This window comes from Miniopterus schreibersii (genome assembly GCF_964146895.1).
Source record: "Miniopterus schreibersii genome assembly, chromosome: 1".
Taxonomy (NCBI): Eukaryota; Metazoa; Chordata; class Mammalia; order Chiroptera; family Miniopteridae; genus Miniopterus; species Miniopterus schreibersii.
In genome coordinates, this window is record NC_138101.1 from 136,353,497 (window position 1) to 136,371,139 (window position 17,643).

Genomic DNA, 17,643 nt, shown 5'->3' on the forward strand with positions numbered 1-17,643 from the left:
CTAAAATGTCTTCATCTTTCAAAAGTTAGAAACAGAAAGATCTGTATCTATAATCAAGAGCAATTGCTACTTGGAGACTGGTAAGGCCTGATTATCCTGGGCTGTGTATATTTTAGACAAGAGTCTGAAAGATCTGGCCTATTTCAGTCTTGTCGCCAGGGCAAATCTCTGGCTGCCATCAGCCTCTCTCCGATTAGAGACAGGGATCCTGTCCATGTGCCCAGTGTTTGCAAAGTGTCAACAGTGAGGTAGAGCAGTGAGTGGACTTGCAGGTGTCTCTTCTCTTACACTGAGGCTCCAAATTCTGGAGTGAATGGCAAATAGAAGGGGGCAGAGCCATCTAGTCTGTACATATTATGTCTGAACAATGGGTAAAAATCCACTTTTAAAAATTAAATAAGTATGCACTCCCAGGAAAGGGCCTCCCTGCATTGTTCAATTTTTATTATTTTCTTTTTCTTTGTGTTCATATTTGTTTTCACCTATGGCTGAATTTGTAAACTGAAGCTGAGAGTTCTCTGTGTCTGTAAATCATAAAATGTTATCCTCCTTGTATGAGAAAAACTCATAAATTAGATTATAAAGCTTCTTTAATTTAATGGAGCTCCAGTTCCAATTGGTTACAGAGAATAGTAAATGTTTTCATAAATTTAAATTAAGGGAAATGATTTTTCCAGAGAAAAAAGGAATTGAATATCTAGTAATTTAAATGTTAGCTTATTAAGTAAAAAAACAAACAAAAAAAAAACCCCACCAAAAACTTTGTAACTGAAACTGCTAGCTCAGAAGCATTTATATGTAATAATCCAAGTTCAGGTACTCATAATGAACTCTTGGACAAATCACATTGGTTTGGTCATTTTGGTTTAGAAAGAGCTGCATCTTTTTCTCTATCCTTTTAGAGCAGGTTGGAATGGGACAAACATGGATTTTATCTTTTGTGATATTTTGCTTTGATTTCACCTAGAAAAACTGGTTAATCCGAATTTAATAAACTTCTTCTACTGATCAGATGAGCTAGCATTACTTCTGCATATCTGACATTATTAAAAATGTAAAATTATGTGTTCAGCTAAGTTGAATTTTATTTCTGATAAATGTTTTTGTTATTAACAATAATTGTGTTGATCTGTAATGTTATCTGATACATGCTTTCAAATATCCTTTGTTAACTTTAAGACGTTGGACTAATACTAAAATGATAATTAATAAAAAACTCTTTAGATACCTAGACAATTTTTAATAAGCTAGAATGCAAAAACATTGATTATCAGGCATAGTTTAAATTTGCCTCCTGTTTTTGTCTATTATAGAATAGCTAACAGATAACAGTTTGATAGGGTGATTAGCTACCTTTAGAGCATGTTAAAGCACATATTTATTTTGGTCTCTTTACAAAACGTAAGCGGGAATGTGTGTGACTATAGGCATTCATAAAATGTGTGCTCATTGCTCATCTACTGAGATGCTTGTATGTGACAGAAATTCTCAAGTATCAATTCCTATTTTCTTCTATGCTGGAGAGGAAATAAAAGTTAGCTTCTGTGTTTGTTTGAGCTGCTGTAACGAAGATACCATAGGTGGGGTAGCATACAAACAACAGACATTACTTTCTAGAGCTCTGGAGGCTGGTAAGTCCAAGATCAAGGTGCCTACAGATGGGTGTCCTGTGAGAACTTGCTTCCTGGTTTATGGATGTTTCTTCGCATGGATGAAGGGGTGAGGGAGCTCTTTGGGGTCTCTTCTAATGACAGCACTATTCCCATTTCTAAGGGATCCACCCTGTGACCTAATCACCTCCTAAAGCCTTCACTTCCAAATGCCATCACACCAGGGGTTAGGTTTCAATATATGAATTTTGAAGAAACACAAGCATTCAATCTATAGCAATTACTTTGGTTAAAAGTTATAATTAATATGAGTGGTTGAAACTCTACTAAGTACATCAGTGGCAAGGAAATACAAATGTTTATGCAAAATAATGAATATGTTTTTGTTTTATGTTTATGTTTTAAGAGCAAAGAAGAGTCATTTGTCTCAAAGTATAAGTGTCTGGTTGTGTCAGGATGTGAAATAAAATGATAAAAGATAAAAGTTGAGATGAAAGAGAAAATTATAGAAGTCTTAAGGAAATTAAATTTTATTTACCTTAAAGTACCTACAAATAATTTTATCTTAGAACAAATTTTATCTTGGGTTAATTTTCTAGCTCTGTTCACTGGAAACTTAATGATGGTAGAATGCCAACTATTTATTCTACTAGGAAATATTTCTTAGGTAAAAATGAGTTAATTGGTAAATTTTTATCTAGTGATAAGTCAAAAATTTGGGCTGTCCTGAGAGCAATGACTCCAGTGACTGAACATGTCTCTTTCAGGGATCTTGGAAGCTAATCTGAGTTGTGACAGGAATTGACTCCTATGGGGCCTGATCTTTTAAGCCAAGGTGAATCCTACACACTCACCTGTGTATATCTTATCTTTTTCCCTCTCAGCTGTCACTTTGCAGAAAAAAAGGAAAAGTCCACAACTGGGCTGCCATGACGATTCCTTCTGCAAAAGCCAACTGTCTGATACTATTCCGCTGCTTTGCTGTACTTCCTGTCTTTATCCTAAGTGAAATTCAAGTATAAATGTGACCTTTTACTGTAATGCTAATATTGTCTAACAAGTTCACTTAAGGGTCATCTAAGTCTAGGGGATGTAATTTTGCTTAATTTAGTACTTATTTATGGGATCTTGGACATTATACAATTACATAGTTAGATGTAGTAGAAAACTGCTAAATTGTGTTAATTTTCTTTTTAGTATGGCAGAAAAGATAATCCCAAAGGTTAAGGTTGTATTACACTTTAGGACATTAACTGATTTATATATAACTTAGAAATTTTACTTCAGTATTCTTTTTTAATACTCTGATCATATAAAGTCACACAAGTCTTTTGAAATTGACTTTCCTATCTTACCATCCCTCATTAAAGAGTTAAATGCAGTTTTTTAAAAAAATATATGTTTTTAGTGAGTTGTTTTTCTTTTTAGAGGGAGAGGGAGGGAGAGAGAAAGAGAGAAATATCAATGTGAGAGAGAAACATGGACAGGGAATGGAACTGGCGACCTTTCAGTGCACAGGATGACACTCACCCAATTGAGCCACACTGGCCCAGGCTAAAGTGCAGTTTTGACATGTATTCATCATCGATTTGTTTGAGAATTATGTTTTATAACATTTAAGAAGTATATTTCGACAGCAGCAATTTATAAAAATATTCAATTACTAATGACAAGAGCAGTGTTTTCTGTTTAGGATCCATTCACAGGCACCAATTAGATAAGCTGCTGAGGTGTCGCCAGGAGGCTCAGGTGTTGTATTAAGACTCTGTAACACCTTCTACAGCTTCCAGGGATAACTTGGTATTTATCATCCAGCCTAGCCCTCTCCAGGATGCATGATTGAAACAGAAACCAGTAAGAATTGTTTTACTCATGTACAGACTGACATGTGGAAAATTGGTAGCATACATAGTGTCAAATTAATCAATCCAAGGCAGGTAGAAGGGGCGGGTTGTGTTATGCAACAGGTCTGGCTGTTTCAGAGCCTGCAGGGCCTAAGGTCAGCTTTCTAGTAAGAATTGAGATTCAGACAATTCCAACAACAGCAATCTTGGGAATCCCAGGGCTCATTAAGTTGAGCAGTGGCCTAAGGACTATAAAAGCCTCACACAGCCAGAGCCCTAGGGATAAGAGATCTTTCCAATCTGTACAACCAGCCCTCAATTAGGGCCTGACTTATAAGAAAGCAGTCAGGCACAGACTGGGCAACTGATGGGCATCTGGGAACTTCTCATTTTGCTGGCCTGAAACCATGGAGAAGGGGCTGAGGGATGAATAATAGGGGAACATATCCCTTCCTTAAACCCACATAGCTCCTGACATGCAATGATGTAAGTTTCTTAGATATATTTATTCAAAGATCCACTCTTGTTCCTCTTTCTGCCTCTGAAACTACTTTTATACCCCCTGTGGTCTGTATTTTTTTTCTGTATACACTCTGACATTCATCATTTTTAAATTTAAGAAATCATCAGAGTTTTCTTGTCCTAGGTTTATACTCTCCGAAGCATTCACAGAACAGTGAAATTCCTATAGCAGCAGGGAATCCTAGTACTGGTGGTACCTTCGAAGGTGGTTACAAGGTTTGGATATGATAGCATCAACTTTATATAACAGAAGGCACTGGATTCATGAAATATTGTCTTAAGACTACCTAATTCTACAACAGTCCTTCTTAGATCTTATTTTCCATTTCTTAAATTATTTCGGTTCCTTTTTGTTAAGTCTTCACTTCCCCCACATGCAATTAAAAATGCAATAATTCAGGCACAGCCAAAAATGTTTAGAGCAGGAGGATTACGCCCTTCTCAATGGGGAGTACCATGGTGAGTACCGTCTCCAATGAATGATGTCTATTTCTTGATGTTTCAGAAGAAATTAGAAAACACATCAGGTACCTTCAAAAGGAGTTCACAGGGCACTTAAAGTGACTGCTTACCATCATTGTTTCGAAGTTTCTTTTTCTGAGAATGTTTTTAGTTCAAAACAGGCAAAAATAAACAGGCAAACTAGCAAAATATAATATACTCTATTTGAAGAAAACCCTAACAACTTCCGTGAGGAAAACTTCACTCCCATTCTTACTATATTCTGCAGAGATCTCTCTGGTTCCCTGCTTGTAAACACTAGAGAATAGCTGCTCAGCCACCCACAAAGAGTCCTTGGTTGGGTAAAGGGCTTGACTTTGTTTTCCCCCCTTCATGCTGCATGTGGGTCTTTCATTTTCTTGCTCTGTAAGCAGGTGAAGAGGACAGTCACATACGTGGTGTGAGAGAGAAATCCAGAAGTTCCTTGGGCCCCCAAATCTCCCTTCTGCTTGCTTATCTTGAAATAATGTATACAGAGAAATTTCTTGGTGCTAAGAATTTTTCTTTTTGAAATTCAGGTACTTTTCTGCATTGTCTATGTAAATCCTTGACACCTAGTTTGAATAACTATCAGATAACTTTCTCTGAATGATGTGAGAGAACCAAGTGCAACATTGAATAGGTAACTGGGACAGAGGGCAGAAAAATACAAATTTTGTCTCAATATTTTGTCTGGAGCTAGTTCTGTATCAAAAACATCCTAATCTGGACAGACAGCATCTGCTAGTTCTTAAGCACTTCAATGGAAAAAATGTACCAGTGTTTCCCAAGTTTTCATTTGAAATTCAAGATATTCCCACCCCATGTTGGGGGTGAATGCAGGTGTGGGGCAGGAGTAATGGGTAAGCAATACCTTAGTGTGTTCTTTATTTCTCTTAAGTGGACTTATGGGGGTTGAAAAGTCCAAAAGCAGTGCCATTCTCATTTCCCTTACCATCCTTTCCTACACCAGGGGTCATAGTGCCCCTCTTTTGCACATGCCTCAATGATATGGATCACCGCCCTTGGTCTCTTATTTTGGTAATTAGTGTGTTCCAGCAACTGTCCTACTCATCCTAAGTTAGATGCTTCCCTAAACTTTAAAGGCAAAGATTTCATTTTTTCTTATGCAGTCTCTACCAGCTTCCTAACTTTTTTCACCCGGGATAATAAATAAAGACAAAGAACGTGAGCTTCTTTTGAATCCTTCCTAAATAATTTGTTTGTAATATGCTCATTTATAATAACTACTAAACTTTGTACAATATAGCGATTCACAGCACAAAGTATTTTTCCTTCAATTTGACAACTTATTATGCAGCAAGCGCTGTGGCATGAGTACAAAGACAAATAAATAGTTCCTCATTTTGAGGGAACTAGTCATTTTTTGGGTAAGTGTGTGTTGCTCAAAGGCAGACTACATTTGATTCTCCAAGCAACTTTGGGAGACATTATTATTCCTGTATTAGACTGAGTAAACAAAGAATAAAACTTGGGCTTAATACCTTGCCTGAGGTCACTCCGTTGGTGAGTCAGAGCAGGGCATTGGATCCAGATACTTCATTCCAGAACTTCTGTCCTTAAAGAATATAATTCTGTTTATTAAAAAAAAGAGAGAGATGATTTTCATGCTTTCTTCACCTCATGCCCAGGCCATTGTCTCCCTTCCTAGTTTGTTGTAAATGCAACTGAAAAGCATCACAGGAATAAAGGGTTGGAAGAGAGGCAAAGTGGTCCTTGTTCTGTTTATACAGAAATGTACATTTCCTACCTCACAGGACTTGCTTAAGTTTTTGTAGTCTTGGAAATATGATTTACAAGCACCAGAATCAAAATCTGATGCTTTTTCCCCTTTTGTCTAACTTAAATCTCTCTTGTTCCAATTTAATTCTTCTAGGTCACTTGGTATTCTTGACTTAATGAAAAAAAACAATTCAAAGGTGACAGAATTTGTTCTTCTGGGCCTATCATCCTCATGGGAGCTGCAGCTGTTTCTCTTCTTAATATTTTTGTTGTTTTATGTGGCTACTGTCCTGGGAAACCTCTTGATAGTGGTAACAGTGCGAGCTGACGCTCACCTACACCTATCTCCTATGTACTATTTTTTGGGCTATCTGTCCTTCATTGACCTATGCCTGAGCTGTGTAACTGTGCCCAAGATGTTAGGAGATTTCCTACATCAGGGCAAGGCCATCTCTTTTTCCGGATGCCTGGCTCAGATCTACTTCCTGCACTTTCTAGGAGCCACTGAGATGTTTCTGCTGACAGCCATGGCCTATGATAGGTATGTTGCCATATGCAATCCTTTGCACTACCTCACAGTCATGAACCGCCAGCTGTGCTTCCAGCTGGTTTTTGCCTGCTGGTGTGGGGGTTTCATCCACTCTATCACACAGGTCACACTGGTCATCCAGCTGCCCTTCTGTGGCCCCAATGAACTGGACAACTTCTACTGTGATGTCCCGCAGGTCATCAAGCTAGCCTGCGTGGACACATACGTGGTAGAGGTTCTGATGGTCTCAAACAGTGGTCTGCTGTCTCTTGTCTGCTTCTTGGTCTTGCTCTTCTCTTACATTGTCATCCTCATCACCCTGAGAACCTGCTTCCGCCAGGGCCAGGGCCAGGGCCAGGGCCAGCGCAAGGCCCTCTCTACCTGTGCCTCCCACTTGACAGTAGTCAGCCTGATCTTCGTGCCATGTGTATTCATCTACCTGAAGCCATTCTGCAGCTTCTCTGTGGACAAGGTGTTCTCTGTCTTTTACACAGTGATCACACCTATGCTGAACCCCATCATCTACACACTCAGAAACGCTGATATGAAGACAGCCATGAAGAAGCTGAGCAAAAGGCATGTGGCATCCTGCTGCTATGTTGAAGGATGAGCAGGAAGAGGTGATTTAGAAACAATACTCTCAGGACACTCTTAACTCATCCTGCACCTGACTACATGCATGAAAATCAATTTGGTGACTTCGGTAGAAAGCAGAAACCAGCATAAAAATTATTGCTCTTGATTATTGCATTGCTCTTGGTTATGTTGGGAGGATAGGTGACTGTCTCAGGTGTTAAATGTTAAGCAGGGACTAGAGGAGTGCGAACTACCCCACAAATAACAATAGTAACCTATCGAGTCAAAAGGGAGCCTTGAAAGATCAACTCTTCTATCCTTTGTCTATTAGTAGTTAGTCTTTCTTTATTTAATTCACTTTACTTTTAAACTCTATTCAAATGAAAGAAGATATCACATCTCTTTTTTTGTCCTGTTCCTCCCTGGTTTAAGAATTCCCAGTGTCAGGAAGTTCCTTCTGATGTGTCATCAGAGTCTTTTCAGAAGCAGTGACTTCCTTTAGTCCTGTCTCTAAAGAAGCCTGAAAACATCATTAATCTCCCTGTATAGTACTGTTCACCCAGGAATTGTGCCAAATTTTAGAAATGCAGCTGAACAACTCACAAAGTTTATGCGTGAAGGAAAGGGAGTCTGGGAGTATTGGGTGATGTTGGCTTTTTAGTATTCTGCTTTACAGGCTGCCCTAGAAGACAGCCATTTCACCTCGAGGTTTTCTTTGAATGGAATTATAGTGAGCGAAAGTTGATAAGCTGGCTCTTCAACTGAATAGAATGTTTAAGAGCTACAAACTCAAAAAAAAAAAAAAAAAGAAAGAAAGAAAGAAAGAAATGAGCTGTGACCTGGTCCCTACCCTTGAGGTTCTCATAGTTGTTAACTCTGAGCTGCAAAAGTGCTTTGAGGAGTAGATAATATTATTCGACTTCACCTTTACAAATGAATTCAGATTCGTTGAGGTCACTTAGAAAAAATGTAATCAACCAAGAAAGCTAGTAACTTTATATAATTAAGATTAAGCTACTATTTTTTCTCCCTAGAAAGAGTATTTATCCTGAGTACATGGACTAATTACTTAATTTCGACTGTATCTGTATAAGAGCCCCAGGACTAAGACTTCCCTAAAAGAGTTCCTTTAAACATTTGAATTTAAGATTATCTATTTTTTTTTTTAAGATTTTATTTATTTTATTTTATTATTATTATTTTTTAATACATCTTTATTGATTTCAGAGAGAGGAAGGGAGAGGGAGAGAGACAGATGGAAACATCAATGATGAGAGAGTCATCATTATCGGCTGCCCTTTGCACACCCCAAACTGAGAATCGAGCCCGCAACCCGGGCATGTGCCCTGACCAGGAATTGAACCACAATCTCCTGGATCCTAGGCCCATGCTCAAAAGTTGAGCCATGCCCGGTCGGGCAAGATTATCTGTTTCTGACACAAGGCTCTTTGCAACTTTATGGCTATAGAAAGGTATTTATTTACTAAATAATAATATAATGATGGACTTTTAGGAAGATTTTTATATTTGTTTGCTTTATTCCTAATCATTTGTTTTTGGAAAGACTTTTCTGATTGCTTAGCTGAAAAACATTCCTCAGGGGAAAATAATGTCTAAAATTCTACCTAATACTAGGATTTAACTATGTAATTTGCAATACCCTTCAACATGTAAGAGCTTTCTTTACCCTGGAATAAAGAATGGACTTTCATTTTTGTGCTGGGAGTTAGTGACTTTATGTTTAGGAAAACATATGTATGCATGTATGTACACATGTATGTGTGCATGTATGCATGCATGTGTGTGCATGTATTTATGCATGCATGTATATACATATGTATGTATTGCTACAGAGGACTCTTCATAGACCAGGAACAAGGCTACCACTTGGGTGATTTCTTAAGAGGATGAGTGAGGGTGAGCATGGCATCCCTGGTATGGGGCACTCTCTCCTCTTGTACTCCACAGAGTTTCCACAGAGATCCATGGCCTACGGAGAATATCCAGAAGAGCAGACAGGAGGAAGCTGCCAGACAGAAAGCAGCTTGTGTGTTGACAGGAAGGTTGAAATGATGCTGTGAGTCAGTCAGGCTCATTGCAGGAACAGGTTTTCTTTTTGTATCAGTTCTTTATATATTTTGTACATTAACCCCTTGTTGGAGCTGTTGTTTGCACTTATCTTCTCCCATTCAATTGGTTTCCTTTTTGTTTTGTTGGTGGTTTCCTTTGCTGTGAAGAAGCCTTTTAGTTTGATGTAGTCCCATTCATTTTTTTTTTTTTTTTTGCCTTGTTACTACACAAAACTGACCTCAACAAATTTAATAAGATTGAAAGCATACCAAGCATTTGCTCCAACCACAAGTCTTTGAAATTAGAAATCAGCTGCAAAAAGGAAGTAAAAACCCCACAAATATGTGGAGATTAAACAACATGCTACTAAAAAAATGAATGGGTCAAAGAAGAAATAAAAGACATATAGAGACGAATGAGAATGACAATACAACATACAAAAACTTCTGGGATGCAGCTAAAGCAGTAATAAGAGGGAAGTTTATATCATTACAGGCCTATCTCAGGAAACAAGAAAAACCTCAAGTAAATACTATAACATCACATCTTAAAGAGCTAGAAAAAGAGGAACAAAAGCAATCCAAAGTTAGCAGAAGAAAGGACATCATAAAAATTAGAGCAGAAACTTTCCAAAAGACAAAGAGCCAAGGGAAGAAGGAAGGCAGCAAATGGTTAGCACGACTCCACTGTGTAATCAGGTCTTTGAAAAGACAATTGATTGTAAATTGAAAATCTGCACTAAAATGACCTGCTAGAGGCAGTCCTCTCAGCCATTTGCCATAGAGTAAAAAACTCAAGTACAAACTTTCACAACTTTTTTCTTCTGTAGTGACCTTTACATGAATTAAACTACCCCACCTGACATCTGTTGAGAAGATAAATACCTCTGGTTAATAACTAATGGGTTCATCCTGGTTTCAGTTCTAGTGCTAACCCATTAATAGAGAAAGGCAACAATTCCAGAAAAGAAACTGTAAGGATGACACTTTTTTTGTTATTGTTCTTAATTCATTTTATCATTAATATAGTTTAAAGGTAAAGAAGGTCCCCTGGACCTGCCACAATGCTAGATTAAAGAAAAAGGCTCAAAATATGGCAAAGATTGCTACAGCTACCCAAACACGAGTTCCTCTAACGTTCAAGTTATAGACACCAATTCTGCTCCTGTTAGCTACCTTGGTAAAGACACTCTATATATGTGTGAAATCTATATGTTGCCTGTCTATTTGTGAGCCTTCAAATGATGTCACACTTGCTAATTCATGAATTCTTTATCTTCGCGTTTATGCTCCAACAAAATGATGGCTGTTTAAATATACTACAAATGAATTTTGCCAGCCAACTGTATGGCAGATGTTATTTACTCCCAGAACAACGGTTAAAAGACCAAAGCAGCACATCAAACAAATAAAAATGTACTGTATTGAGTTGCATTTCACAGGCAGCATCCTCTATCATCCAGCCACAGGCTTTGCGCTATGGTGATGATGGAGGGGCATCGTCACTGAGTGTAATGGCCCATCAGAAATCTGCTTGTCAAAGTAAGTAAGATTAAAAGAGATGCAACTGAGTATATTCTACCTGGAGTGGAAACAGGGAACTGTCTATAAACATTTATAAAATCCTAAAAAATATTAGAGCAGAATTAAATGCAACAGAGAACAAGAAGACCATCATTTTAAAATTTAAGCAATTAAAAAAAAATGGGGGGATAGTTTTAAATTTACAGAAAATTGCAAGGACAGAACAGAGAGTTTCTTCATACCTCACTCCATTTCCCCTATTGTTGACATCTTATACTGCTCTCCTACATTGTCACAATTAATGAACCAATACTGATACCTTATGATCAGCTAAACTCCATATTTTATTTATATTTCAACAGCTTTTCCTTACTAAATAGGCTTACCCAAATTATCTGGTTTTATTATCATGATAGTTATTTATTGTCCTTGTGCTCTTTATGTTCCTAAGAAGCATTTTGTAATTATTCCATGAACAAATGCAGGCACCTGGTGAGCTTCTTTTACTTAAAGGAAATGACAAAATATATAACGTCAATACAGTGCAGTCTGGTTCCTATGTCTTAAGCAAATGGCTGTTTAACTTCCTATCCCTACCCATCTCTTCCTCTTCTTTCTTCAAGTCTATAGTTTCTTATCTGCAAGTTCTTCCTTACCCTAGACTGTGTTACAAATATTATCAAGGAAATCTCTAGGAGTATGGGTGTGCGTGGGGATAAGAAAGTCTAGGAAAATACCTACAGGTCTCCATATTGACTTATTTACAGTGCCTCTCTAAACCTTGGGCCCAGTTCTAGCGACTAAGCTTGTTCTGAGACCAAGTCTCAACCCTAGTCCCCACTTAGTGCCCCAGCCATGTCTTATAATATGAACCTCTGAACTATCTGCAGTTTCCCCATACCTTCCTGCCTCTGAACATGTTGCTTCCTCTGTTGGTTACCCATTTTTCACCTTCAATATCAGATTAAAGGTATTAACTTCTAGGAAATCATTTTTGATTCTGTCCTTGTAAAGTTTAGACTGCCCCATTATTCAGTGATTCAGTGGTCTGTGTATCTAGAGTATTCAGCACACTGCCCAGCCAAGAATAAATGCTCATTAAAAAAAAATTGAGATAGAACATTGTGCAAGTTTAAGGTATACCATGTGTTGATTTGATACATTTATATATTGCAATATAATCACCACCATAGCTTTAACTAACACTTGCATTGTGTCACATAATTATCATTTCATTTTTGTGGTGAGAGCATTTAAGATCTAGTTTCTTAGCAAGATTGAAATATAGAATACAGTATTGTTGGCTATAACCACTGTGCTGCTCATTAGATCTCCAGAACTTACTCATCTTCTGGTTGCAAGTTGGTACCCTTTTAACAGGGCCCCAATTCTCCTTTCCCCTGGTCCGCGGTAACCAACATTCCACCCCTGATTCTACAAGTTTGGCCTTTTCAGATTCCACATATAAATGATATCACACATTATTCCTCTTTCTCTGTCTGGATAAATGTTTTTTAAGTGAAGAAAGGAAAGAAATAAAAAGGAAGGAAGGAAGGAAGGAAGGAAGGAAGGAAGGAAGGAAGGAAGGAAGGAAGGAAAAAATGAAACAAGATAAAGAAGGGAGAGGAAGAGAGAGTCCTGTGACACAGTCCTTCATCTCAAAAGGAATTTGAGTGGAGAACCCAGTAAAACCAGGACTGCCACAGTTAGCCATTTCCTTGTACAAACAGCCCCTTTATTTATAACCTGGAGAGTCATAGAATAATAAACTGTTGACAACAATAAAAAGCACTTTATGCTGCAACATAATTTTTTTGCCTCAGAAAATCAGTAACGAGCTGAATGTTATTTGGGTTACTATATTTTTCCTATTATATGGTTGTGCCATTCAAACACACAGGGCTTTAGGCTTGACCTGAAAGTTCACGCTATAATTTAGTGATACATTTTATACTTGATTTTGGAAGTATCATCCTCACCTCCAGCAAGCTCCCTTGACCTAAATACCTTAGAAACTCATTCATGTAATAGGACTGAGGCAGTATCTTCACAGTGCCACTAAATTAAACATTTTGCTTGCCTACTAGAGCTTTTAGCAAATTTTAAAATAAAGTATTTTAATAGTTTTATAAACCAGTATTTTGTTGTTGGGTTAGTGGTTCAGTGTAGTGATACTGAGAATCACTCTCTCCCCTTCCCTGAATAAATTGTGCAAAACAGTAGAAATGGCCTCAATATTTATTAACTAGTTACTTACCAAGTAGCCTTTAATATACAAGGAGTTGTTTAGTGGTAATTACACTTGTACTGTTTCTGCCTAACAGTTCTCTCCAGCAGCTACCCAATCACTGGCCCAAGAAATCCCTCAGGGTTGTGATGAGGCATAGAGGTTGTTTACGGTTTCTGTCTCTTGGAAGCAGGAACATGAAAAGAAGTTCTTGCAGACCAAGATCAGAAGCCATGGTTTGGTGATAAACTCATAAAATCCTGAGAGGTTGGAGAGAGAGAGACTCAGGGCCTCTTCTTAGGCTATAGGTGTAATCCTTTTGTGACATGTGGCACATACATAAAAGAAGCATCCTTATACATATCTCAATTTATTTAGTATGAATATCTAGTTATAGATCACATTTCTATCTCAGAAAGGTTTACTGATCCCTGATGATCTCAGGTTGTCCACATCTACGGAGTGGGAGTGGGACCATGCTCGAGAAGACCCCTGGAGTAAGTTTTCCAATTGGAATAGCAAGTTAACACCTTATCTATCACCTATATATCGATATATATGTCTATCTATATCATCTATTATCTTTCTACTTAATCATTCTATCTATCTTTCTTTTATTTAAGGGGATGTATATTTTATGGGTTCTGGAATCAGAATACAACAATCCAGATAGCAGCCCCTTCACTGACTGTTATATTGGTTCATTTACTAAATCTCTTCAAACTTTGGTGCTCTGTACAAGAGATAAGAATTATAATGTTGCTGTGAGGATAGATGAGGTAATGTGCTAATAGTTTAGCATACAACCTTCATATAGTGAAGTGCATAATAAATGTTAATTATTAATAGTATCTCTGCAATGAAAATGGGCAGATACTGTAGTTCATTATCTCAGGAATAAAATTATGTATGAATTTTTAATATTTTCTATTAGTTGTTTATAAAACTTTTATATAATAGCTGACTAGATCAAATTATAAATTCTACATACTAGAGAGACCTTACTTCTTAGATTCAAATTAGAAAGCAAAATACTTCATAAATACAAAATAAGTTATATTGAGGATCTCATTTTATTTCTGCAACAGCTCTGTGAGATAAATTATTTTATCATCCATTCTATAGATGAGAAAACTGAGATTCAGAAAAAAATAAACAGATTCAGCCAAAGGCACCAGTTGCCGAGGGTGCTCAGACTTAACTCACTCAGCCTCCGGGCAGTGCTTTTCCTATTGTCTGTGCAGAAAAGAGGGCTACCTAGTAAAGATGAAGAATCGCTGGTAATTTGCATGATTCAGAAGAGTCACCTTTATTCTGAGGAACTTCTTTAGATCTCGTCTCATAATTTATCTTTTCAATAATTCTTTCCTGATTGTTTTTATCCAATAGTTTCCTTTGTATGCCTTAGGCATTCGTGTATATAGTTTGTAAAACAGTATCTGACACTTATTTTGCAAATGCCATTTATAACATTATCTGTACAAAAAATTTTATTCCTATGATTGCAAGGATGGAGAATTATCTGGGGCCTTTTCCAGGCAAAAGGATTGAGGATGGTAGAAACTTCAATAATTTTAAAACTTTACAACTCTTTAGAGCAACATAGGAAAAAGTATTTCTCTTTATAGTTTGACCACTCCTCATGTATTCCTTATGGGCAAGCAAACTTGAATTTTTACAGGCAGGTCAAGGCTTAGGACTCAAACTGCTCCAGTGTTGATTACTAAGCATAGGTTGCTATAAGCAGGAGGCCATTGTATATGTTGTCCTTAGTCACTAAAAATGATTCAATTTTTAATTGTATTGAAACTTCCAACCTAATTTAGAAAGGAAATGGAGTCTTTTTCACTTAATTAAGTAGAATGTTATTCTTTTAAAGTTGATTTGTATATATTATATCAAAAAGATGCTAGGAATCTTAGACATCAGAACTCAGATTCTGACTTCTTGCTTTTATCTCCAGCTTCAGAAATTAATTAATCCATTTAATAATTAATTTAAGTTTTTCATCCCAAAGAGAGTTTCTGATATGAGAAAGAGAGAGGAAGGAGGGAGGAAGAAAGAGAGAGAGATGATTTTAAAAACTCCATTAAATCCAAGAGAAAAAAATTCATAGTCTCTAGATTCTTGTTTGGAAGAAAGAAACTATAGATCTAAATGTAACAGATAATCAAATATAAGTCAATAGTGTGGTAAGAAAATTAATGAGAGAAATATCCTTTAACTATATTCAAGAAATATGAGTAATTTTTTTCTCCTATACTTAGCACTACTTAAATATTTCTACAGAACTGTTCCTATTAGGCCTTACCACCCTTACAATGATTTATAAACATTTATTTATTTTTGCAGAGAGCCAGAGCCACTCCACCAGTCCTACCTGGGTCCCCATGGAAGTGGCCAACAATGTCACTGAGTTTATATTCCTAGGACTTTCCCAGGATCCTGGAACGCAAACGATGTCCTTTGCCCAGTTCCTCCTCTTCTACATCGCACCCTGGTGGGCAGCCTCCTCATCCCGCTTACTGTCCTCTCTGTTTCCCGGCTCCACACACGCATGTATCTCTTCCTCACTAACCTGTCTTTTGTGGACATGGCCTGTTCCTCAGCCTCGGTGCCCAAGATGATCTCAGACTTTGTTTCTGACAAAAAGACTATTTCCTACTGGGGCTGAGTAACTCAGATGTTAACCTTCCCCTTTTTTGGCTGTGCGGAGATTTTCGTTTTGACCCTCATGGCTTTGGACCGCTGCGCTGCCACCTGCCAGCCTCTCTGCTACACCCCCACCGCGAGGGCCAGGGCTTGCGTCCTGCTGGCACCCCAGTCCTGGCGAGGGGCCCTGGGCCACTCCTCTGTGCAGACCCCCTGACCTTCCAGCTGCCATTCTGCCATGCTCAGGCCATTGCCCACTCTTTTTGTGATTCCCATCCAATCCTAAAACTTGCCTGTGCTGACACAAGCCTGGCAAATATGCTGGTGGCCGCCAATAGTGGTGTCAGTTTCCTGGGGGTCCCTCCTCCCTCTGGCCTCCTACACAGTCCCTCTGTTCAGCCCGCACAGAGCCGGCGCGAGGCTCTCTCTGCCTGCGGGCCTCACTTGACCGCAGTGACTTTCTTCTCTGTCCCTTGTATCTTTATTTCTCTCCGCCCACCCACTGCTTTCCCTCTGGATAAGGCTGTACCTGTGCTTTGCACACCAGCACCCCGTGCGAAGCCCACTCATCTGTGCGCTGAGCAATGGGACTGTAAGTGCCATGAAACTGCTGTGGTGTCGCGGGGCCTCCTGGAGGGAAAAGCAGCCTGGATAGGTTGTCAGAGCTGCAGAGTCAGAGAACTAGCTGCTACCTTCAATCGTCCATTTCATGAAGCAGTTCTAGGGCCTGCCACGTGTTAAAATCTGGTTAGATTTTTAAAAAATAATTCAGCATTATTTTCTTATTAATTAATGTTTATTCTCACTAGAATTTGGAATACATTATTTATAAGTCTTAATAACACTTTCAATTTTTTCATTGTCATGATTATAATTTATGGCCCTAATATGCTCCAGACTCTGTTCTGGGCATGTGACATATGCTTTCTCGATTTTTAAAAAATATATATCTTTATTGATTTCAGAGGAAAGGAGAGGGAGAGAGAGAGATAGAAACATCAATGATGAGAGAGTCGTTGATCAGCTGCCCCCTGCACGCCGCCGACTGGGGATCGAGCCTGCAACCCGGGCATGTTCCCTGACCGGGAATCGAACCCCAATCACCTGGATCCTAGGTCAATGCTCACCTGCTGAGCCATGCCAGGCTGGGCTAGATTTTATTTCATAACAATTCTATATGCTCTTAACATCTCTAACTTTTAAATAAGAAAACCTATGTTCCCAGAGGTAGGAACTTGCCCAAGGAAATGGAGTTAGGAAACCTTCTAAATAAAAATACAGTTGGAAAGAAACTCAGATTTTTCTACCATTTTTGTGATAATCTGGTGGATTTATGGATAATCTGAAATTTTCATTATTTGTGTATCTTTATGTGCATTTAATAAAAAGCTGAAGGAAACTGAATTGACATTTTCAACCATTTAAAACAGAATGCAAGCTAAACTTTTTGAAAATATTTGTGTTTAACCAAATTCTCTAAAAAAAACCTCATTTGTTCAGATTTTCACTGTGAGGCCATTCAAAACAAATTACACTTCAGCCCTCTCTGAGTCTCCATCTGCAACTTCAGCAGTTTATGGAGAATACCTGATAGACTTTAATGAATCGCTGAGAGTGCCATTTTTTTTTAATTACAAGGTAATTCTCATCCTCACCTCATAAACATCAAGTATGGTTACTGAGAATATAATAAGGTGATAATTTTCGGAAGATAAATTTCTGAAAGATTTGAGATGGAGATCAGGCTGATAGAAAATTAAGATAGAACCTAATGTTATCATAGAATATTTCTAGATGATATACATCTATATATTTCTAGATGAGAGACACAGACAAGCATTTGTAGATTCATAGGTAGGAGAGTCAA

General features: G+C 38.0%; 1 protein-coding gene and 1 pseudogene across 2 annotated transcripts; both read left to right on the plus strand.

The window, feature by feature from the left end:
- Window positions 1–6,549: 6,549 nt before the first annotated feature.
- Window positions 6,550–7,338, plus strand: LOC308549818 (olfactory receptor 4Q3-like; the record flags this gene model as incomplete). The annotated part of the gene is made up of 1 exon (XM_081122849.1): window positions 6,550–7,338. One exon carries the CDS (start codon window positions 6,550–6,552, stop codon window positions 7,336–7,338), a length of 789 nt encoding a protein of 262 aa, XP_080978975.1.
- An 8,176-nt stretch (window positions 7,339–15,514) lies between these two features.
- Window positions 15,515–16,517, plus strand: LOC308549869 (olfactory receptor 4S2-like; annotated as a pseudogene). The gene has a single exon. The product of its transcript is annotated as an olfactory receptor 4S2-like (transcript).
- The last annotated feature ends 1,126 nt before the right edge of the window (window positions 16,518–17,643 follow it).